Genomic DNA, 24,815 nt, shown 5'->3' on the forward strand with positions numbered 1-24,815 from the left:
CTCAGAACGAAGAATCCTTGTCCACCCATTATAGAAAGTTTTCTGAAAATTATTGTGTGGCACTCTCCACTGCTCTTCTACACACACCATAACATACGATGTTATGAATAGTTTTGTATTACACATTTCCCCCCATTTTCCTAATTTTTCATGTGAATCTTCCATGCAAAAAAACCCCAAAACACCAAAAGCAAAACAAAACAGAAAAAAAAAGGGAAATCATGTTCCTGGAGCATTCATTGAAAATACTTTACACAAGCATTGAGACATGGTATCCAAATTTTTGCCTACATCCAGTAATGCCATCCAATAGCAAACTAAAGCTTTACTAGAAAGATTAAACAGTTCAGGCCTAAAAACCTTGCAGGTTTACTTACTTAGAATTCTATAAATATGTATATTCACCCACAAATACACATAGAGATTTATATAAGACAGGAGGCATATCCAAGGCAGTGGGCACTCCTGTCATAAATTATAAAATAAAGTCAATTAGAGTACAAAATTCCCTCCCCCTCCTCACACCAAATCCAATTATTCCCACAGGTCCGACTCCACAGCAGTCTGCACAGATTATCTAAGACACAGTGAGAATCACCATATTTTTCAAGGTCATTTCTAGAAAACAATCTGGGTGGTAGCATGAAACTACCATAAAGGGGTTCCTCTTCAGGGTTTTCAACTCTGCCAAACACCGAGGCTGAGATTTTGAAAAATATCTAAGAGATGTGCATATAAATCCCACGGACAATGGGGAAAATTTAAGGTTAAGAGGTATATGTTAAAAATGCTCACATTCCCACATTCACTGCAAAAATGTGTGTTTCCTTGCTACCTCACTAGAGAAATAATATCAGTCTTCTCTGAGGCTCAAACACACTGTAAAATGAGTCAGTATGTCTCAGTTTTCCTGGTGACCTCTCCATATGTCTACATGCATAGGTGGAACTACTACTTACAAAGGTAGTGGTGAAAAGACACTAAGTTTCTGAAAGAGAGAAAATTGCCATAAGAAGGCCCAAAAAGAATAGAAAATAACTTCTTTTCTATTCCTTTTAGTTTAAATCTATCTCGCTCAGACACTAAGGGTTTACTGCATATCTAAAGTTACAGGACAAACTAGAACAACATGCCAAAAAAAAAAAAAAAAGGAAACAAAACCCAAAACTATCCTTGCTTTAGAGACTCTTCCCATGCTTTTGGTCATCCTACTGCCTGGGAAGGGCTCCTCTCCATGTTCTGACCAACGCAGGGTCCCACCACATAGAGATGGAGCAAAGCACAACCAGACCTTACACAGCAAAGTTCACATGTGCTGCAGTTGCTGTTGCTTCTCTGTCTCCTCCTGGACGGGAAAAAATTGATAGGCAGACATTTATCAAACCACTTCTGGAAGGAAAACATCTCTCCTGTATTGCAATGAATTAAGAACCAAACAGGAGCGGCACCTTCTCTTCTGGACCCTGTGCAACTTTTAAAGCATCACCTGACAAACAACTTCTTGCATCACATTTCTAAGGTGCAGTTTTCAGCACAGCAGTGCCTTCCCTGTATTACCTGTCTCCCTAGGCTTTTCCTTCTTCTTACAGTGACCATCCTTACCCATTTACAAGCAAATACTGTACAATTATATATAACTACAGAACTTGGTTATGAAGCTTATCTGAATTTCCCCCTGCTTTCTCCTGCCTCTGTGTGCTCCAAATACCAGACTTGAGGTTTAAATGATGACAAGATAATTTGCCTTTTATTTTAAAACTGCCCTTGCACCACAGTGCAAACCTCTCCAAATCTGACTCGGACATTGTAAGGCTCATCTTGGTCATGACTTTTAGAAGTGGAGAATTACAACCAGGTAGCAGTAAACACACTAAAGATCTTTAAAAAGATAATTTGAGATCGAATTTTTGCTGACTCAATGTTACATGGATTATTTCATATGTGATATGAAACACCAGACTTGCAAGTCTGATCAAAAAAAATGAAAAATGGGTAAGAGTTCTTTCCTCATCTCTCATCTGAGGGCCTTTATCCCTCCTCAACCAGTCTCATCTCCTTTCTCCCCAGAACTCAGGTGGCAAAACTTTCTTCTGATCTGAACCACACATGGCCGTCCCAACCATTTCTTACAAAAACCTGCAACTAGTCATTACCAGAAGCCCAAAATGTTTTTAAATGTGATCAAACCCACATTTGCATATATCATTTTACTGGGCTAAATGTTATAGGATCACTCTATTTTCCAAGAGATTGTTTAATCTAGTTGTCATGGACAGGATCTGTTCACTTTCTGCAGCTGTCACATGTATTAGGAAATGGATGGAACATGGCTGTCTTAGGTTACAATGTAAGATGTAACCAAAAGGATGTATTCTATCACTGTCTGTTAAAACCAGGTGGGGAAGTGTTTTTTATCTCTTCCATGACACATCCCTGATAACTCCCTCCTGAGTGACATCTTCTGTTACTGAGCTATCAAGCCTCACTGCATGACCCATAAAATTACATCATCCCATTGTGAGATGCTCCGCCCAGGGGGAGGAACCAAACATTCCTACCTGGATACAATCTAAGGTTTGGAACAACACAGGCAGCCCTTACCTACTGGATTCCCAGAGGACAAGAGCTACGTAACCACCACTGGACCCTCAGAGGAAGACCAGACCCTACTACAGGATCACCGCTTCAACAGAACCACATCTATCACTTCAGGAGGACTGCAGCCACCATTTAATCTGACTGCTACCACCACCCTGACCAACAGGGTGTCAGGTTGTACTCTGACTCTGTCAGGGTTTCTGTACTATTGCATTTATTTTAATTTTCTTATTAAATTGTCATTCTGATTTGGAGCCTCTCACAGGTTCGCTTTCAAACTACCAGAAGTTCTGATTGTTAACGTGGATTCAGATGGATATGACTAATGGTTCCTCTTTCCACAAAGGAACACAACACTGACTCAAGTCTGCCACTGACATCAGGTTCTTTAAACGTTTGCTAGAATCCAGTACTCTCCTATCCTCAGTTTTTACCCCTGTGGAAATCATGCTGGATTAAAGTTTTTTCCAAGCCAGTAACAAAACTAAACTGGATAAACAGACTGCTGATAAATTTGAGTACACCAGCTTCCATTTAAGTTCCACCTGATGAGTTAAATGTCTTGAGCCACCACCACAGACACAGCACAGACTCAAACCAGCATCAGCCTAAAGTATCAGCCAACTCCCATCCTAGAGACTTGTCACAGCAAAACTCAGAGCTATATTAAAAATGTAAGTTGATGCTCTGTTTAAATTTCTTCCAGACACCATAAAAGGTATCTTGAGGCTGAACTAGGCCTAAGAGTGAAGTTGTCACTGAACAACTGTATTAACAGAGAGCCTGTATTTATATGACAGAACCCTTCATTTCTCTCACGTTTCCTACATACACACACCCCCGCCTGCAAATAGTTTGCATGCGAAGGAAAAAAGTGGGCTGTTCATCTAATCAATAATGCCATGTCATGCATGGAGCTTCTGCATAAATCCAGAGCAAAAGATGTCAAGCATGTCCCAGTCCACTGATTATCAGGCAAGAGAGTAAAAGGATGCACTTTTCATCTCCACAGGACTGTCGCCAAACCCTTGATGTAATAAATGAAACATGCCTGCTATTTCACCATTGCAAAACGGTACTGGAGATACCTTCCAACATCTCTGTTTGCAGGAGGGGGTAACTAGCTCTAGATGAAGTGCAGATATGTTATTAGACAACGCACAGCTTGAATCCCAGGGCCAACACAGATGACCTTTAAAATATAAGCACTGTCTAAGACAAATATGCTTTCATCTTTGGGGAGTATTTTTTCAAGTAAAGATTTAAGAGGAAAACAGTTTAGAAATACGTTAAGCACAAATGTGCCTTCAATCTCTTAATGCTGCATTTTAAAAACAAAACCACAAGTAATATCACACGCCAGAAGACAGACAAAGTACTCTTTAAGTACAATATTAATGAATTGAGAGAGATTTAGCTTCATTTTCATTTACCCAATAATTAAAGCACAGGGAAAGATGATCCTACATTGGAGATATGACCGAAGTGATTCAGAAAACAGGCTTGTATTTTTGTTACAAGTAATACAAGTTTATTACAAAAACAGAGACCATCATTTCACTTTAGATTCCCTTAAGTGGGGTGAAAATATGAAAACATAACTAAACCACACTGAGGCATGTAAAACATAAGAAGAATGGGTTTAGAGAGGGATTAGTTAAACAGCAGATGATACAAAAAGAAAAAAGAAAGTAATTTCTCATTTTGCACTTCACAAGCTGTTACCACTTATCTTCAGCAAAGTGGTTTTTCTCAGACCTGTATCTTGACTGTGATGCTAAGCAGCTTTAACACATACAGTGATACTTGCTAAATGGAAAAGAGCAGCATTGGTATGATAAAATTCTTTCCCCTACAATCTATGGCGTGCAGATTTCAACAAGTTCTGAGCTGCTCTGCTCAGCCCAGCCTCTTTTTCCATCAAAGTTACTGGCAAACTTATCAAATCACCCTACGACTGGAAAGCGCTTTTCAGAGTGGAACCTCCTGAAGCCTGAAAAGCCCCTATCACACCCTGGAATCCTCAAACACAGTGGGATGGTTATGCTTTTGTGTTTTGCTTTTTTTAAACAAGATTTCCTTTCTTACCTCAAATTCAGCATGGCGGTTAATATCCTCTGCCCTCTGTCTGCTCAGGATAAATTCTGCTTCATTAGCCACTCGTACCAGATGCTCCTTCATGGTTTGACTCAGCAACCTGAGCACAGAGAAGATTTAACAACTGCCTTAAGAGAATGAAATCCAAAAATAAAAATCCGTAAATACAGTATAGATATGCAAATATGTTGGGCTCTCATGACTGACTTTATTGTGTTAAGAAAACAGTATAAATAAGGTTGGAGGGTAATACTATGGCAACTAGTAAAATTGTTATTTCTATATAAACCAAAGTAAATATTAAACAAAACATAAACACTCTAGACAGTCATTTGTTTTACCTGAAATAGAGACATGCAAAAAAAAATCTTTCACATACCCCACAACATAAAGTAAGCAGTTTATTCATATAAACAGCCACAGTTAAAGCTCCAACATAACTGATGTAAAATCTAAATTAAAAAATGCAGTGCAATATAGTTTTTCCTCCAAACGCAAGATTGAAATTTTACGGTAAGTATACATTTAAGTAATATTTTCAGGATTATAAAACATTCTCAGTCTCACAAATGAAATGCTAAGATATACATTGTTCCAGGTTATGTACAGAATAAAGCTGTAATTCAAACTGAGATTTCTGAGGCCTTCATAAACCCTGAGTTTATGAATGGCAGCAGAGCTGACAGATTGAATTACAACCCAATTACTCTCTGAGTTCACATATTGTTACTAAAAACATTTCCTTTTTAATTAGTTACATTGGGATTCATAAAGTTAAAACTGGCTATACAGGAGCCACACTGTTTTAGAAGATGCACATTTCCATAGGATCACTCAAAGATACACCAGATAAATCCATTACATGCCCTACTGATTAATTCTTTAAAATATATGTTATTAAACCCTTTTTTTTTAATAAGGCTTCCAGTTGTAGAAAAAAGAGCAGCAGAACACAAATTCACTAGCTTGCCTTGCACATATAAGCTAACCTACATTTCAACAAGTTCAGAGTCTACTTTACAACCACAGGATTTACTATGCAGGATGCCTTCTAATGCATCCAATGCTAATTTTAACCCCAGTAATTTATTTATCTGAAATAAGGCTCCACCTGTCTCTATGTTTGAAAGTGTGATGCTCTGCTGTCTCTTTTCCTATGCTATTCAGAATTCCACCCTTGCAGGAAACTTGAAGGTCACATGCCTGCTCCTATGAGAAGAAATCCAGAGGCAGAACACCTGAAGCTCTTTGTTCACTGCCCCTCTCATTACAAGGCTCAGACAGACAGCAGCACAGCAGCCACGTGAGGCAACGAGCTCACAAACCAGCCAAATTGGTGGATTACTGTCTCCCCATGGATGAAGTCTTGAAATAAGAAATATGCACAGTTCACTATTTGAGGTGTGACTTCACCTTCTGTTTGGGGAGGCTTTACAAAAGCCACTGGTTTAAAACCACATTACAACTGGTTTTATTTTTTTTCTATTTTTAGTCACTGTTAGAACGGAAGGAGCTGTTGAGAAACAAAAAGACAGTTCTGCCAATTTATCTGCATGAATTAGTGATAAACCCACAACAAGAAATTTTGTATAACCAATTGCATAGTCTGGGCAGGTTTCAAGTCTTTGACTCCTTCTCCATGATCTCCAGTAGCACATTCAAATCTGATACAGAAGCATTTAAATAAACTTTTTTTATTGAACTAAGAACTGTTTAAAAAATTAAGGGGATCATTAATGCTCATGTAGTATGATAATGTTACATTACATTAATGTAATAATTACATTATTACAAGTTGCATGTAACCCAGCTGGACAGTATTCCATTATTTTCCTTAAGTTTGTCAATACCAATATCTTCTGCTAGCTTGATCAGACTTTGAAAAACACAAGCTGTCCTCTAAAAGGTCTACTTTTAATCTAACACCAACTATGCTCTGTGAGTCCCACTTTTCTTCCATCTGTTTAAGAAATCACCCTATATAATAATTGTTTTAACACTTTACAACATGGTTTTCTGTTTTATCTACCAAACATAACCAGTAAGGAACCCAGCATTTGCTATGAATCTCCAGAGATGATGGATGTGTTCCAAACAAAGCAAAGAACTACATTCCCTCACACAGGAACAACGTTGTCCGAACAGACCAGAAGGGTACCTAGTGAAAACAAACACACTTCAAGTATCAGGAAGAGCTTTGTCTCCTACGGATCAGTTGTCACCCCCACCTCTCCCTACTAAACCCACACACTTTCCTCACTTTCCCTATGATATTCCACACAGGGGTAGGCCAGGTAGGCAGATAGAACTGAGACATGATTTTTCTTTTTTCTTTTTTTTTCCACATTCAAGAACTTTAAATTTTAATCTTTCATTTCAGTTCAACCTTTTCCAAACACTTCATATGCTTGGATTAACTTCCTCATAACAAACAATTCAAGTTGTACCATCATCTAGGGCAGTCTGGAGTTCCTTTATGAAAACAGTATCCACATACATGGCATACCACTCAGATTTCTATGTTGAATTTACCACTTCAGTTTCAGTATGGAACTTCACGAACTAAATATATATATCGATACATAAAGGTAAGGATGGCACGATATAATAGAGAATTCTGTAGCCACCACTAAAAATCAAAGGCAAATATGAGCTCACAGCACCTGTATAAATGAACACATCTCTGCTTATATGTCTAAAATGAAGTTTTAATCACCTACTAAAAAATAATTTTGGGAACCTTGACAGCTGCTACTTTTCCATTTAAGGGAAACAAAATGTTGAACAGAAATTTGTTAAGCGTAGCTCACTGCTCTCAATAAAACAACTGTTCCCAGGCGAGCAGACCACTGTGGAGGCAAGGACAGGAATCTGACTCTTGCTGAAATATTAGTTCAACTCCAAACTACACACAACACCTTTTGTACATGTGGGGGAGCCTATAAACTGAATTACCTAGATCAGTAACTTTGAGAGACAAACGTTTTCTTCTTAAGGAAAAAAATGTTTAGAAACATCTGAGTCTCCTCACTAAGACAGTAAGAGCACTTCATGGATTTAAAGGATCCTAATGGTCCTGGCTAGTTCCTGCTCTGGCCTCTATGCAAATTGATCATGAATATCTTCCTGAAAACAAATTCATTTCCTCCATCAAGTCTGTACCCCTTGTTTGAGCTACAGCATAGTTTCCAGAAAGATTCCCCCCAACTTTGGTTTTGTTTGGATTTTTGTTTTAAGGTTTGAAGCTTATAGAATCACAAATTGGTTTCAGTTGGAAGGGACCTTAAGGATCATCTAGTTCCAAACCCCTGCCATAGGCAGAGACACCTTCCTCTAGATCAGGTCGCTCAGAGCCCCATCCAACCTGGAACACTTGCAGGGATGGGGCACCCACAGCTTCTCTGGGCAACCTGTTCTAGACCAAAATGATATTTTACACCATGTTCTCCTATAACAAAGTTTTATTATAAGGCAATTAGTATTAATTAAAACAAACAAAGACCAAAAAGCCACAAATGAAAATTCCCTAACTATAATTGTCTGCTTATATCCTGTTTTTTTTCCCCAGCAACTAGATTACATTAGTTCTTTTTTTGTTAAATAAAAATGTTATCTAAAACATATTAAATACATTTTTTTACAGCAAAAGGATATCTTTTCCTTTCTCTGAGTAAACAGACTGAATTTTTTGTCTTTTTCGAAGTATGGACACCCAAGATGAAAGATAACCTCAAGTCTAATAGTTTCCTTCTTGCTGATGCTTCGTAATCTCTGTATGCAGACAGACAGACCATGCTTGCCTTCTACTATCTCACATATCTGCTGATTTTTTCCATTACTATTAAACACCAAAATACTGTTGAATGTGCTGATTCACATTCCACCTTCCTGACAGATTCTCTTCTCATTTGTTTTTATTTATGACATGCTAGAGAATTAAGATTATTTTCTTCCTGATCTTAATACAAGAAGAATGTGGATGGAGCATGCATGGACATGTTCTGTAGAAGTTAGACATTATATCTATGAGTGTAAAGGCTCTGGATACCAGGGCTACTCTTCTGTACTGCAGTGCACACCAGATTCAAGGTCTCAGACCGACTTTTCTTCCCAAGCACTTTTTTTCCAGACTGAAGTATTTTAAAACATGTGCTTAACCTCGAAAAGATGAGCAGCCTAGTAAAAACAAGCAAGTGGATGGATTCCATGCTGGAAGTTAAATATATACTTGCATACTTTGCTGGGTCAGGAATGAAGTGCTAAACCACTGAGAGGAGTTCCAGCCAAATGCATGAGATAGACTGATTTTCATTGTTATGCTGGAAGAGAAAACCATGAGACAAAGAACTAAAAGTCTTCCTCTGATTTCTGGCTGCTGAATGCTTAGATGAGCAAGTAAAAAAGCCAAACTTCTCCTTACAACTAGCAGAAATTAGGAGGTACAAGAGGCAAAAAAATCTGGGTTAGCATTACTGATGTCCAACAATTATCAGTTTTAGTCAGAGTATGAAAAAAAGCTTTGTAGGTGACACTGACAGCAGCTGTTTAGGCATCAATCTATCACAAAATACTGCTGGGAGAGACTGTGTATGTTCCAAGTGCTCCACAACAGAGAACTCTGAGACAGCCAAGCAAGGTAAGCTCTCCTACTTGCACTCCTTCCTCATAAACCCGGCATGTAAGAGATTCTCTGACTTCAAAAGGGGATATGTTCCTCATGGATACACATGGACTTTTATGGGATCTGACTGTTCAATGTGCTAAGTGGTGGAATTACTGTTGCAAGGAAGTTTTACAATCGCACTGTGGAACACAGATACTTTACAGATACTAGACTGAATTCTCAAAAAATATAGTTAGTCCATAAAGTCTTGAATACTAAAGTTTGAACACATTTATTGCCTTAAAATAGGAGAGGGAAAAAACCACAAAAAACAACAAAGCCCCAAGACTGTGCAGACTCACCAAAATGCTGACTTGGACATGCATTAGCATTAAATGAAACAGCACTTTGAAAAGGCAGCTGAGGGGGGGACGCACCAATCCCATCTTTTCTACTAAGGAAAGCCTCTTAGGACATGTAAGAGCCCATTGAAAACTGTTGTGTTCACATTTCAGAGCTGCTGCACAGTGCTATGAGAGATGATTTCTGAAAATGTCCCATCAGATGGCAATAGTACAATACATGTGTACACACACAATACAGCATAGATATCTTCTTGTTACTCTTGCATTAATCTATTCTTTTAAAAGCAGATGTTACCAAAAACTTTCTACATTTAAAAAAAAAAAAAATTGCAGAATTCCCAGGTGCTCAAAAGTGGTTTATGAATTTCCTTTTTCATAGACCCAGCAAATTAATTATGTATTCTCACAAGCAAACCCTACCTTTGTCACGTACATACCCTTCAAAACTCAGTGAAATAAAAAAGTGTTTTAAAAAAGGTCGTGTGCATCACAGTATACCTTAGCGCGCACACATGCACACAAAAAAATTAGGTAGCATCAAGACCCCACACAAGTCAACTTATCCACCTCTGAAATACATCCAGGTTACAATTTCTAATTTTCAACACATTTAAAATGTTGTTTAAAGTCTAGCCTAATGATCTTATGTATTCAAATTCACACATTAACAGATCTGCTTTTTTTTTTTTTTTAAACAAACCAAAACAATAACATCAAAACTCAGGAAAGAAATCACCAAAAATCTCTTTTACAAAATGTACCACTTAAACACAAAGGGTTGCTAAAACTCAAAAAGCAAGGAAATGTGGACAACACTTCTTTTCTCTCACAAAACAAGACTGAAGTGCAGGTTCTGTGTTATCAGAATCTCAGGACAAGGAGGCTGCAGCAAGGGGAGCAGACTGGCAGTAATCAATTCTACTTTGGACCTGACTGCATTTATCATTTTTCTCTGGAGCCTTTTTTGGTCAATTATGCACAAAGTCTGTCAGTTATCATCCATTTTTTCATTAATAGCTGTATTTTTCTAACTATTTTCCATCACAGCAGTTGCTCCTATGGCAACACAATCCTCCACCATTCATTCCTTGAGAGTGACCACAGCGTTGCAAGCGAGAGACAATTGAATGGGGCAGCTACATCTGTCCCCCATTTTCCATTCAGAAAGCATCCAAAGTAATTGGCCATCCAGCTTGATTGCCAAGTATTTCAATATTAAAAATATTTGCATCCATGATCAGTCAAAAGCAATACATGCAATTTAAGACAAGGAAAAGCAGGTGACATATGTTTAAATTTTCTTAGTACAATTCTTAAAAAAAAAAACAGTTATAGAAACATAGATGATTACAGCATTCCAGCTTTTATACTATTAGACGTTATGTACTGAGAGAATAATACCAGTTGGATTTGGTTGTTTCTGGAGAGGTATGGGACTTTGTTTCAGTTGGTTGATGGAATTTTTACTTGCTAAGGATGTTAAATTTGCATTCTGTTTGCCTTCCTTTTTCTCCCAATAACTTCTGAATTAATTGCATAATTCCAACAAATATTTTTAATAGAAGGCTATAGTGTCTCAAAAATAATAATTTTAAATCCAAGGGAGCACAAAATCCCTTGCAAGTTTCCTTTGGGAAAAGAAAAAAGAAAAAAAAAGGCTATTTTTAACTACATTGAGAGACATATTAAGAAAATGCTCTGATATTCTCTGAGGGGAGAATTTTGATTAGATTTCATCCCTCGTTAGACAACAGAGAACGCAGTAATAAAAAAAAGCTACAGAAAAACAAACATGGATACACTCGTGAATCCTTATGTTTTGTGTTGCCTGGTTTGGGTAAGGACTTGAAAAAGCAAAGGCAAAGGAAAGGATATTATATATGGATTCTGCTAGTTTAATGAGGTTGTCTTTCAACCAAACATTTTGTGACATTTTTTTAAAGCAACTGCTGTGTAAATATTCATTTACAAGTATATAAAAATGTAAACATAGAACACTCTTTTATAATTCTTTAGATAGCCAAGAAAACTGTGTTTGAGAAAATTTAAATTAAGCATCTTCAAGAGCCTCTTCAACTGAAAATTGGAAAGAATAATTGCTGCAGCATGCTTAGGAGACTGATCCCTCAACCCCTGCCATGCCAAACCCATTATCACTCCAAAGGGGATAATAACTGTCATGCCTGGGCTCGAGCTCGAGTACGTTTGTTAGTGCCCTGACTGATACAGAAAACAAGGTCCAGCATAAGAGATGCTTCACACTAAAGTGTGCTAATGAATCACAGCGACAGCAGAGAGTTTTAACCTTCACAGAGCACAGGAGCTGTTCGCTGGCTAGTCAAGTACAGGAAATAAAGCTCTAGCAAAAGAGGCATTTGTACATGCAAGGAAATAAAACAAAGCTGTGCTTGTTTTAGCTCATAAATAATAGCTCCCCCATCTTGTGCATAAGGAGGAAACATAATTAGTTCCAGGGTGCAAAAATGAATCAGTCTGGGCACCTCAGAAGTCTCCAAAGGAGAGGGCTGGCCATGGCAGTGAACTAGATCCCACCTAGAGGATGGTTCTGGTGAACAAATTCCCTCACCAGTAAGTTCTCAGGTTCAGGCTCCAAAACAGACTCTCCCTAAAGGGAGGACGCAAAGGTGAAAGGCAAGCACCAAGAATGAAGTCCAGACTGACAGAAGTTCAGCAGGCTAAGGAAAACACTTCACAAGCTATCCTTCTCCTGCACAGATGGCTTGGTACGTGGAGGAGCCACGGGTACAGGCACCTTTTTAACAAGGTTTCAAAGAGCATTAATAGTGTTCCCAGACACTACAATAACAGAGAACAATACTTACTACTTTTTATTAAAACCAGATTAATGTTAAACGCAGCAATGTACTGAAATTTATGTTTCTTTTCCTGCACAGAGAGAGGTTATTCTCAAATACTTGCTCCTTTACCTTTTCACTAACATTCTGGAGCTACCTGGTACTCTACGCCGGCTTTTTTCTTTTTACTATGCTTGTAACCTGGATTTCAAGGCTTCAGTTGTGTATTTCAGTTTTAGGCAGGTTTACAGTTCCGTATTTCCACATACTACCCTCCTGTTTAGAGATCTTCTTTCAGTTCAAAACTCAAGATTTCACCGGGCACAAACAAATCAGTTCTGCTCTACACGTGAAGTGGGCGTGATCTACCTGGAAAGGCAGGGAGCAACTCTTCTGTGGAACACATTAGTTACTTGTGAACATGAGGAAGTTCAGACCAACACATTCTGAATGCAGCACACACACTGCAGATCTTACGAGTCCCAGAGGCAAACTTTCTGCACATATTTCTGTCCAGGGAATCCTAGCCAAAACATAGCAAGCCTAAACATAAAACTTCCAACCGCTGTGAGAGAGAGAGGTACATTCATACCTTTCACATAAAAGCAAAAAATACATTTGAAAGCAAGCAGAAGAAGAGATTTACATCTCCCCTTCTAGACCTCTTCCAGAAAGATTTTTCAGTCATCTTATGTGCCCAATAAACAAAACCAGTAGAACACACCTCAAGCTGGAATATCCTATGACATTGTTAGTCAAAAAAAACTAGTAATAAATACTGGGAATAAAACTCTGGTTTACATAGGATGACCAAAGTCCCCCAACCAAGGCAGCAGACAACAGCAATTCTGTGATTCCACAAATTCCAGGCAGTTCTTCCAGTCCTTAATTTTATTTATTCTAACTCTCATGTCATGGTGCCCTACAGACATCCTTCCTTTACGTGCTGAACCAGTTCTGTCCTTTCTACAACTACCTTGTCTTCTTTTCTTGTGCACTTGTAGAAACAACTTAAAATTCAGCTTTTACTATACAATTATGCAGCTAAAGTCTAAATCAATATCGTGCAGATATTGCTTTAAGTTTTAGTTAAAAGACTTCAGCTTTTGGAATTTCTAAGATTACAATGCTATGGCAAAAATACACAAAAAATAGCAAATAGAATAAATTCAAGGTCTAAGATGTTTTAGCCCAAGTGTTAGCATATGTGCAAGAAAAATAATGTGAAAACTGCATAAAGAGAAGGAAAAAGTAGTTCTGGATTATAGTTCCTGTCATTTGAGGGATAATAGTTTCATTTTAGTGAATGCTGCAAAGCCACAAAGCACCGCAATGACCGATTCAGCAATAACTGTAAAGGCTCCTATAAACAGCAATGGAGGAAAATGGAGACAGATAAAAGGAGCCATTTTTAAGAAATTAATCCCCTCTCCTCTTCACCATAATGAATGTTATGTTCCCACTTAAAAAAAAACCCAACTCTGCTACAAGTCAGAAATGAAATGAAGTAACAATTACACAGACATTTTCTGCTAACCAAAACCACACTTCCCAGTCTTCAAGGGATCATTTGTTCCTGAGACAACCACTCTGCTCAGGCTAGACTCTAAGTTATTGATGTTGTTTATGGAGGTGGGGGAGTGATTCCATCTGTCTGTGATGGGCACTGCAGGTTCTGAAGAGAAAACAGTCAATTCCAAACAGTTTACTGACAGAAAGCCTGACCTGGACGAGCTGAATAGCTGCTGGGTTGACTGCCATGTACAGCTCGGTCTCAGCAACTGATTTGTCCATGATAATCATCTTTACACAGATGAACCTTACATTGTGGTTTACATGTGTGTGGGATCTCTATGTTATCTATGCTAATAAAACATTAATCAAGGGCCAAATTTATAGCAGGCATTTTGTAAGTAAGGTCAAGACAGGTCAGCCTCACATAATAGGAAACAACTATAGGCTAGATCTTAACACTGTAACTGAACACCCTTGTTACTTTACCTTGGCCCTTGGGATCAAGACTAGTAGCAAAATGTTTTTTCTGCCTCAGAATGGTGTTTCCCCTACCATAAACTGAAATGCAACCATTAAAACCCATTAAAAAGGCCATTATTTTTATGTATCTTGAGAACATCTACATCTTAAGAAAGAAAAAACTCTCATTTAGCCATTTTCCCCATTGCTGCAATGATAAAAAAATATTTTTATAGTGTATTAATTTATGTGATAAATGATTCCATTTTTAGTTCAGTACCTAATCACATAACATTTATTTTCTATTTGCATTCTTACTAGCTGAAGTTATTCATAGCTGAACTTAGTTTTAAATAAGTGGCATTTCTTATAATACACCTTAGCTAACTCATTAAGACATCTGTAAAAAAATCCTTTAGAAGAAAAGTAAATATTGTTCTCTTATTGCTCAACAATCAATTCATAATGAAGAAAATATTGATGGTTCTGAACACTGACTGTAAGTCAAAGAGCATGGCCTCATCACCTGCTCTGTCATTTTCTGTAAGTTCCAATAATATACGTATAAAGTTATGGATAGAACATTAAACTAATTGGTAATATTAAGAGATTTTTTTTTTCCTTAGAGGGACACTCTTCCTTTCTACTTTATGAGATAGATCAGAAATAAATGAGCAAACTGGAATCTAATTTTTGAGACAGAGGCTTATCTCACAATTCCTAGCAGTAATGTCTTTCAAATATCAATTCCCTTTCTCAAGAGATTAGCTGAATACAAATTATAGTCTCAACATTAACCAGTACACAAGGACAGGAAGAAAGAAAATCCACAACACACAGAAAAGCAAAGTGTTTAATGAAACTAAAGAGCATTAAGATTCTACAAAATCCCATATTCAGAATTAGAACTGAACCAAACTACTAAAAAACATGAAACCATGCTCATAAAACGCAAAGAAAATTACACAAAAAGGAAGAGGAAAAATTATTTTTTAGAAAGTTTCGAAGCACACAACTTCCTTAAGACTAAGGCAGAGGTGCTACCAGATATTGTGACTTACCTTCCTTCATTGACAAGCTCAATAAAGGCAAGGCCAGCATTCTTCTGTATAGAGTTTTGCCACTCCTGGGGAAAGACAAAAAGAAGAGAAAACTAGCTGTATAAAAACAAAACTCAGAAGAGGTATTTTCAGAGATAAAATCATACACTTCCTTTTCAGTTTTAGCAACTTACACCACCATCAGCTAACACACGAAGCATTAATTGTTTGCTGATCAGGCAGCAATGAATGCCAGCATGAAGAACCAGGGCAGCATCACTTACTTAAGGTCCTATTGTGGAGAGAAGAAAATTTAAAAACATCCCACAAAGGATTTCATCATTTTCTTTTGCTATGTGATGTAATAAGCCTGAACTTACGCTGGTTCAGTGATGCTTTTTGCCTTACTGAACCATGATAATGCTAGAAACTGTTTCACATTAAGGCAAGGCTCATTCCTCAGACACAAATTTCTCTCGCAGCCTAAAGTCTAGTAGGCATATTTCCCAATAATAATCCTAATTTCAGCATCACACAGTCATCTCTACTTATTAAAAAGAAAAAATCTGTTAACAATCCAAATATTGCACCATTAACACACAATGTTTTATAAAAATTTAACATTTTTAACACACTGAAATTATGCGAATGGCAGATGAACATGCACTGCCTTAAATCATGCACATTCCTTAAATCCAGCTGAACCTTGAATTAAGCAAAATTCTACACCTCTTAAACATGTAGGTGGGTTTTGCCTGGCCCCCACAAGAGACACAGGTGAAAGCAACCAACTCAGATGACCTATCACTGGGGCTTGTTACCCTCATTTGAAAGATGAGAAGAAAACAAGATTAGTTAAGAAACAGACAAAGTAGATTTTTTAATCCTAGACCACATAGGAACAAGTTAACCTAGTTAAAAATCAGAGTAGTAAATGTGTGCACCTTATCTTTTGGGGAAAATGTAGAGGCAATTTGATAGAACAGGACAAATATAGCTCTTGATTTAAACTCTTCAACTCTTCTAATCTAATACAAAAGACTGATTCTGCAGCAGATAGTTAAGGTTCATGTGCTTTTACACATCAGCTTTCTTGATTTCTTACTCTTTGTTCTATGAATAATAATCCTAATGATTATCCGCATCAGTACTTCTGCCAGTGTGGTTATTTTCAAAAAATCTCATCAGCTCCAAGGCAGGCAAAAAGTTCAAAACTGCAAACATGTCTTAAATTTCAGATTTCTGAAAGTAGGAGGTTTTTAATACACAGTGTCAGAGTGCATTTTTTGCTGTTCAGTGTTGCAGAATTACCTCTCAGTGAGACAAAGGCTTGATCAGACACACACTAAAACAATGTTATTCTTCACAACTTAAATTCTGCTCCTCTGCCCCCACCCAAAAAAAAAAAAAAAAAAAGGATTTCCAAATTTCAAATGCAGGGGAGAGATTATAACTGATTTCTCAATCTGTCTTTCCAGGCCCAAGACATGCTTATCATGTTTATCATGCTCATCATGTTTAAGCTGCAACAATGTATTACAATTTTCAAGGAGTCAGAATTAAAAGGAGAGTAATTGGAACTTGTAACATATTATTCATCACGAATTATAAATGTATTCTAGTGGAAAACAAAAAAAGCCTTTTATAGTTTCTAATATTCAAACAAAATAGCACATGCAAATAAACCTTCTAAGAGATTTTTAAATGTAGTATCAGGTTCTAAATATTTAGCTTTATATGATGGTAACTGAAACTATCCTGTTAGCTGAAGCGTGAGAAAACTCAAGAAAAGCAAAATAATTTTTTCCACTTATGACACTGTCCATCTGTTGTTCTGCTCTCTAAAGAGCTTATAACAATACTTGAAAATTTAATTGGTGAAGATGGAGGCTGCCAAAATTGAAAAGAAAGTGCATTTATCATGATACTTTTCAGCATTTTTCTCTACATCAGACATCATCAAAGAAGGTGTTAGTCTAAACAATTTCATAAATCACAGCTGAACACACCCTAAAGCTTATTTTAATAGTTGAAAGAAAAGACTAATGGTCTTCATCTTTCATGATCCATTCAATATTCCCCCACAGTATATGTTCACTCTCAAACAATTACACTCAGTATACATATTGCATTATTATATCAACATCTTAGTTATCCATCTCCCAAAGGTATTAGGAAAAAAACACGTTAAAAGCTTCAAACTCAACCACTAATGCAACTAAACAACTACAAAACACATTTCAGCACTTTTCTGAGGAAGGACTATAAGGGAAGATCAACCGAGTCAATAATTTCATACCTGTTCTAAGCTGTAGGTAATTGACCATCATTTCCCACAGCTGTAAATGTTTAGTGACCAAGAGACATCATCTACTTTTAATGCTTTTGGTCACCGTACACTCAACAGTGAAGCAGGGGGAAAACCAAGAAGCACTAGACACTATCACAAATAGCTCCAGTCACTATCATAAGGAGATAAATCAGAAATCACATTTTATACAAATACTATGATAAGGAAATTTCCTAACTCGCTATTATTTCACCTATTTCCTAAGAGAACTATAAACAAGTCCATAAGTACTCTAAGCAAGGACTAAAACCTTTCCTGAAATGGTGCTTCAAACCTCACCTGAATTATAATTTTGTATGGAATAACATACTACATTTCCTTTCTATGCAGCACAACTCTGCAGTGAGCAACATTATATCCCAGTCATCTATAGCTTTAATTTTATATCATCAACAAGTTTCATTAGCACATTCTTACTGAGTGCACAAGGGTCATTAAACAAAAACATTGAACAGTAGTGGTCTTAAACTCCTCATTTCAGAAACTAATAATCTCTTTCAAGGTTGATATTGTGACCTGTTATCCCATTTGAGTAATATTGGGGTTATTTAATCTATTTTACAGTGGGGTTTTTTAATTAACTCTGACTAATGATCAGTTGTACGACAGCACCAAATGCTCTAATAAAACTCATAAATTACTACATTTACTTTTTTTCTAGGAAACGCAAAGACCAACAACATGCACAGACTATAGACTATATGGTTAGACTATAACCAAAGGCCACGACATACAAAACACCACAGCCTGCATTAGACCATAACCAGCAACAATAGGGTAGCAAACAGTCTTGAGTACTTGTACATCCCATTTGATTCTATTGCACCTACATGTGTATGTGTAGCTATCTGTGTATGTGCATGTTTATGTGTAGCCTTCAGATGCATTTAAAAGTCTTTTACACTACTTTATCCTCGTATTTCCTTTTTTAAAAGCCAGGTATATCTCTAATCACATGCCATGATCAGATAAGTGAAGTTCTTTAAAAATTTTTCCAGTGTCACCTCTATTGAAGAGTCATTTTTTCCATTTGTGGTTGGCTTCCTACGCATTCTGAGTAGCCTTGTTCAGATCAAATGCTTCAGGAACCTCAAATTTACCCAAAAAACCTTTTCTACAAGCAGCAGATGGTAGGAGCTAGCTTCAAAACAATGCAGGTGGTTCTTTACACAGTGTGTAAAGAATCTATCACCAAAAGCATGTCATGGTGATTAAAAGTTCAATAGGATCAAGAGGAGACTGAACAAGTACACATGAAGAAAATAAATACATTAATATTGGCTAAATAAACAGAAACTGCATCCAATTCAGAAAATACACTGAGCAGTGAAGAGAGTATTACACTTACTAGTCCCATTTTATTCTTTTTGACCATCTCTTTGTGTCTATAGTCGGAGACAGGACAAGAAGCAAAGTGGAGCCTTTATCTAGCCCAGTACAACCATTCCTAAACTGTAATCACTCAAACAAATGCCAAGAAAATTTTGTTGATACACATTTTTGTTGGTTTGTTAGCTTGAAGTGCTTGCCTGCAGGGCAGCAAACGGACATATTGCTCCTCACCTATACACTCTTGGTAAAGCAATATAATCATATTTCAAACGACTATGGCAGGGGTGTTGGACCTAGATGTTCTTTAAGGTCCATTCGAACTCAAACCATTCCACTATCCTGTGAATACCCCAAAACATACGTTCTTCAGGGTATATACAAACATTTGCAAGACCAACCCATCAGCTGCTCTGATGGCTAAGCAATTAACCATGGATCTTGAACAGAGTATTTAAAACATTTCCAATAGATGAAAACTGCTCTATTTCCAACTGTAGCAAACTGTTCTGCTGCTCTAATTCATATATATCTATATCTATATCTATATACACATGCATGCTCCTTAATAATTCATTTTCCCCAGGATCTTATAAAAACATCCTTCTAAAAAGTTTAACGTATTCTACAGTTAAGGATTATATCGAGCAGTTGAAACACACGCTCATCAGCAGGCAAAAAAGAGAGAATTCTTCACTAATCCATCTTTCCCATAAAGCTGGTGGAGTTTTGATAATTTATTTTGGTTATAAAACAAAGGAGAAGGATGACTTTGGTACTGACAACTATGAATGGAGCACTAAGGAGCAGGGTGGGAAAATGTGTTAACATATAACTAAGAGACATATTATATCCTAGAGTAAAGGTCAAATCTGCATGAAAAACTTGTTCATAGAGAGATATACTAATCTTTAAGTGCCTAAAGTAAACTATCAAGAACTTTTCAGCAGTGTTTGCACTTGGTGTCAGCACTCTCTCAGCACCACATCCACTACAGGCTTGAATGAACTCAGCAATAAAGAACATAGAGTGAAAAGTAGATTATATCTCAGCTGGGTTCTTCATAATTAAAAAAAGTTAGACTGCATGTTAAGCAGAATATCTGCAAACATAAATTACTTTTAAAGGTTGAGGCATGCTTCAGTTATTTTAATCTACAAAACTCCACTGAAAAAAATTAAAAGCAACATGGAGTTATAGGAAATCATATCTAGAAACCATGCAGCAATTTAATATCGAAATTAGCACATGCCAAGTACTTACAAAAGAGCAACATTTTGCAAAGACGTGACACAAATTAATATAAAAATAACATGAAAACACATTTGAGATAGTTATCTAGTATATATACAGACATACGTGTATGCTCTAATAAAATTTAAAAACCATAAACAAATAATAAAAAAGAACTATCAGAAACTGACTGAGAAAAAAATAATTTCAATAAATATTTTCACGGCCCTTTGTCTACAGAACATCACCACTGTTGCTGAATCCTGAAACAAAGTGAGAACTTGCAAAAATATTTACTATTATCCTAAAAATCCAGAACCTCTTGTCACGCAAAAAACCTTATCGAACAGGCTTGGATTTACAGAAATTTAAACAAAGGCTTCTCCATGAAAGCTTTAACATGGCATCTATGTAACAAGCCAAGCTATCTCACTAATCAATACAGAGGTTTTGATTTCAATAAGGGTGATAAAAGTTACTCTAACCCTGGCCAGCTACAAGCTCTCAACAGATGATCATCATTAGGGCTCTATCGGGGTCCCACATTCTCTGGCTGTACAAATGTGTCCTATTAGTACATGGTCTGTCTGTTTGGCAACTCCGGGCTCAAGACAAATGGCAGCTGCTGCCCTTCAAGGTCTGAAGTCAAGTCCTCTGGGAATCTAAAAGCCCAACTGGAAAAATCAAGGCCTGTTCATTAGAGACTGCTCCAGGGGAAACTTGCAAGGCTGCCATTAGAACAATATAAAAGAGCTAATTATTTTTCTAAGACTTTTAAAACTATCAAACACACCCAGTTATAATAAAAAGTATTTACTGCCGGCATTTCATTAAAAAAGACATTGCTTTTTGTCAAAAAATCCGCCAGTGACAGTACACAACTGAAGTCTTTGTATTGAAAATTTTAATGAGTCTTGCAGGAGAAAGTTGTGTAAAAATTAACTAGATGAGAGAGCTTCTCAAGTGAAGGTATAACACCACACCCACTGATGTGGGAAAATATCCCAAACACACTCATATCAAACTAATGGACCATACACAAAGGTGTGCTGAGATTGTGCATATGGGATTATCTACTCCTGAAAAAAGAAGAAATTCAAGAAACAAACACGTTCAGTGTTGTACAACTGACTGAAAAGAACAAATTCTTGTTTCAAACCTGTGCTGTTGAGGAACAACTGAACATGCTGCAGTACTTGTGTATTGATAAATCAGTCAGAATGGCACAGGACCCACGTGGTATCAAACATTAAGCAGAAAAATGAAAACTAACACTGTTTCAGTATTTTTTGATCTGTTTTATCAAACACAGGAACACAGATTATTATAATGATAGCTACTTTCATAAAATATACTCTGGGGAAAAGTTGGAATATGACTTCTTTTATTAATAACCACAAAATTCTTTGCTATTTTAACTATGAAACCGAATCAAAGTTTCTTATACCAACTATTTTCCCAGCTGCACAGCATGACAACACTGTATTGAATTCTAATGTTATAACAGATCACCACTAGAGAGTATTTATTACAATCTTTTAAAAGTGCTATATGAAATTCATTAGCATTCCTTAATCAATTCTTGGAGCAACACGCACATTAGCTTCCGACAGCCTAATTCAAAAAAGCAATTACAACCCTAGTCCTCATGTAAAAGGACGACAGAAAGAAGCTATGTTAAACCAGTTTAAAAGAATGAAAATGTAAAGAAAACAGATTAGAAATGATTTATATCAATGCCTAGTGCTGAAGCTAATTACAACTAACCCAATAAAATAGTGCCTTTATTATTGTACAGCAAGTAATAACCTTAGACGCAGAAAACAGAACTCTTTGCTGACTTCTGCATGCCCAGTTCCACAGCACACTACATTAAGAATTAAAGAAGTAGTAAATAAGCCATACAGAAACAGCAGGTTTTTAACTAAAAGCAGAAGACTCCCCTGCTGTTTAACCATGTGGGTTACTCCATGTAAACAGAGCTTCCTATAAACTAGTATTATGTTGTTAGTGGTAAATGCTTAAAACTATAATGAGAGTTTAATTCCAATACTTAAAAGTTAGAGTTCAAGTCACAGTAAGCTTTTATAGATTCTGAAAATAAATTATACACATGTAGAGCTGGAGTTACATACTTAAGTACTAGATTCTTCAGTAAAAATACCACAGAAGTAACTGTCAGCTTGTCAGACAATGCCTTTTATGCTATGAGATTACTCTCAAAGTGACAATTGTAGCCTTCTCTACAAAGGACGCACATCTATCCTAAAAAAATGCATTGTTACGAAAGATATGCTACATAAAATGTTACAGCACATACAAATTTAACAAGTACACACAGCCAAAAAAATCTCAAAATAGGTTGCAGTTGCCATAATTTATGGTGACAACAAGTATTCTCAAAACAGCAATAAAGAAAACTTTAACTGAATCCAAAATTAATATAAAATTATGAAAATATCACTGTCTGCATAAATAAAATCATATCAGTAATAATTATCACAGCATAAAAGCTGCATCTCTCTGATCAAAACCCATAAACTTCATTTTTGTATCTAGTTTCAAAGAAGTATGAAAAACTGGGGAAAAAAATGAATGAGTGGATCGCTGCTTTCAGGTCCCCAGTTTCTGATGGAGGAACCAATTTCCCTGGGCAGCTTCTCCCTTTCTCTCTCCCACTAGCAGGCTGTTGCCATGACACCTCAGGAAACAAAATTAGGGGTCAGGTTTGAGTTCATCTAGCAGCAAACCTTCTCCACTGCAGTTTCCTCTCCAGGTTCTTTAACCATTGGCTATTTCCAATGCCAAGATGAAAGACTAGCTTCGGAAAGAACAGGAACAGGAATCCTAAAAATTAATTGAGAAATCAAAGCACCAAGCAGTTCTGTAAATAAGAAGCAATGTGAAGCACAAAACTCTCAAGCCAAAGGAGATGAGTCAGAAAAACAGACATGAGGGAAAGCAACAACATAAGATGAACAAAGGGAAGAGATCCAAATAATTAAGTTGCAGTGCCAGCATAATCTTCATGAACAAAGGAAACAAATCGAGGAATAGCAGGAGCATAACACAACTGACCCTTGATTTCAGTGCTTTTTTGTTTAACTGGGATTGCAATTTGAGATTTTGCAAAACCACTGAACAGGAAAGAAAATGCCTTTTAAGGTAGACTACAAATTATAAGAACAAGAAAATCCCAGCATATTCAGTGCTGCACAGTTGCATCAGTAGTGCTGGACTGGTCCCACTGATGGCAATATCCATTATCACCACCAAATAGCAGCAACCCTCCTGCTCAATGCTCTTAGCTTCAAATAAATAAATTTAACTAATAAAGAAATACTACACATGGTGAACACTGCTTTTGGAACCATAAGCCCCTTTATACAGCAGAGGGGTTGGAACTAAATGATCTTTAAGGACCCTTCCAACCCAAACCTTCCATGATTCCATGATTCTCTATTACCCTTTTCCCCAAATGTAGCTTGGTTTCTATTTAAGCTCTCATAATGAATGCATGCATGCGATGAACCAGATTCCTGCTATCACTGCTACTTTTGAGGGAAGGAAATTCACACATGTAAACCAATCCCATCTCTTCACTCATAACACAGGATGTCCAAACCTGTCCCTTGATAGTCCCTTAGGCAATCTTATCCTAATGCAGATCTTTTCTTAAAAGATTTAGAGAAAATGAAGCTAAATCAATTGGGAAAAAAAAAAAAATAGCAGAAAAACATGTCTCTTCCAGTACTCTCCACTTGCATACCATGTTCCCTTCCTCATCCTACATCTATTGTCTTTATTTACACTAAAATACAATATATACACGACATGTTGCAACAAAGGGCCCTATTCTCATCTGTCACTACAATAAACATGATAAATAATAATTTTCTGTTCCTTTCACTGAAAATCCTTACCTGCACCACCAAGCCATTTTTACAGAAGAAAAATATAACCATTTTGGTTGTAGGAATAGAAATAAATGTCTTTGGAACTATTCAAAGAGCACTGGAAAAATCCAGCTGTTTCTTCTGAATCAAATTGACTCTGACCTAGGATCTAACACCTAACAGTCATGAACCCCACTATCATAATTGCTGCATAATCTGAATTACAAATTTTTATCACTTAAGTTAAGGCAAAATATTTACGTAAAAGTTAGTACATTGCCAACAATATTTGATGAGACAAATGTAGGGTTTTTTTCCCATTTGCAGAGATAGGCAAAAAGCACAGCTGCATATAAATAAGAGTGCAAGTTAGACAATAAACTTAACAGCACCACTACACAAAGTTTCTCCAGGTAGAACTTCCAGTACATAGCACAGCTCCCCAGATCCTGAGCTCCCCAAGCAGTTTTGCTTGGAAACAGAGACACATTATTTGGTTTATTAACACGAACAA

The 24,815-nt window shown here is 36.8% G+C and overlaps 1 protein-coding gene across 4 annotated transcripts in view; it reads right to left on the minus strand.

Moving 5' to 3' along the window:
• Window positions 1–24,815, minus strand: part of LRBA (LPS responsive beige-like anchor protein) — a 373,887-nt gene that overhangs the window by 236,910 nt on the left and 112,162 nt on the right. For all 4 annotated transcript variants that reach the window (XM_032110029.1, XM_032110032.1, XM_032110030.1 and 1 more), the window contains 2 exons: window positions 15,515–15,579; window positions 4,687–4,795 (listed from right to left, as the gene is read on the minus strand). In XM_032110029.1, coding sequence (XP_031965920.1) covers window positions 4,687–4,795; window positions 15,515–15,579 — 174 coding nt within the window. The remainder of the gene's footprint in view (window positions 1–4,686; window positions 4,796–15,514; window positions 15,580–24,815) is intronic.

The sequence above is a fragment of the Corvus moneduloides genome, chromosome 5 (assembly GCF_009650955.1).
Source record: "Corvus moneduloides isolate bCorMon1 chromosome 5, bCorMon1.pri, whole genome shotgun sequence".
NCBI lineage: Eukaryota > Metazoa > Chordata > Aves > Passeriformes > Corvidae > Corvus > Corvus moneduloides.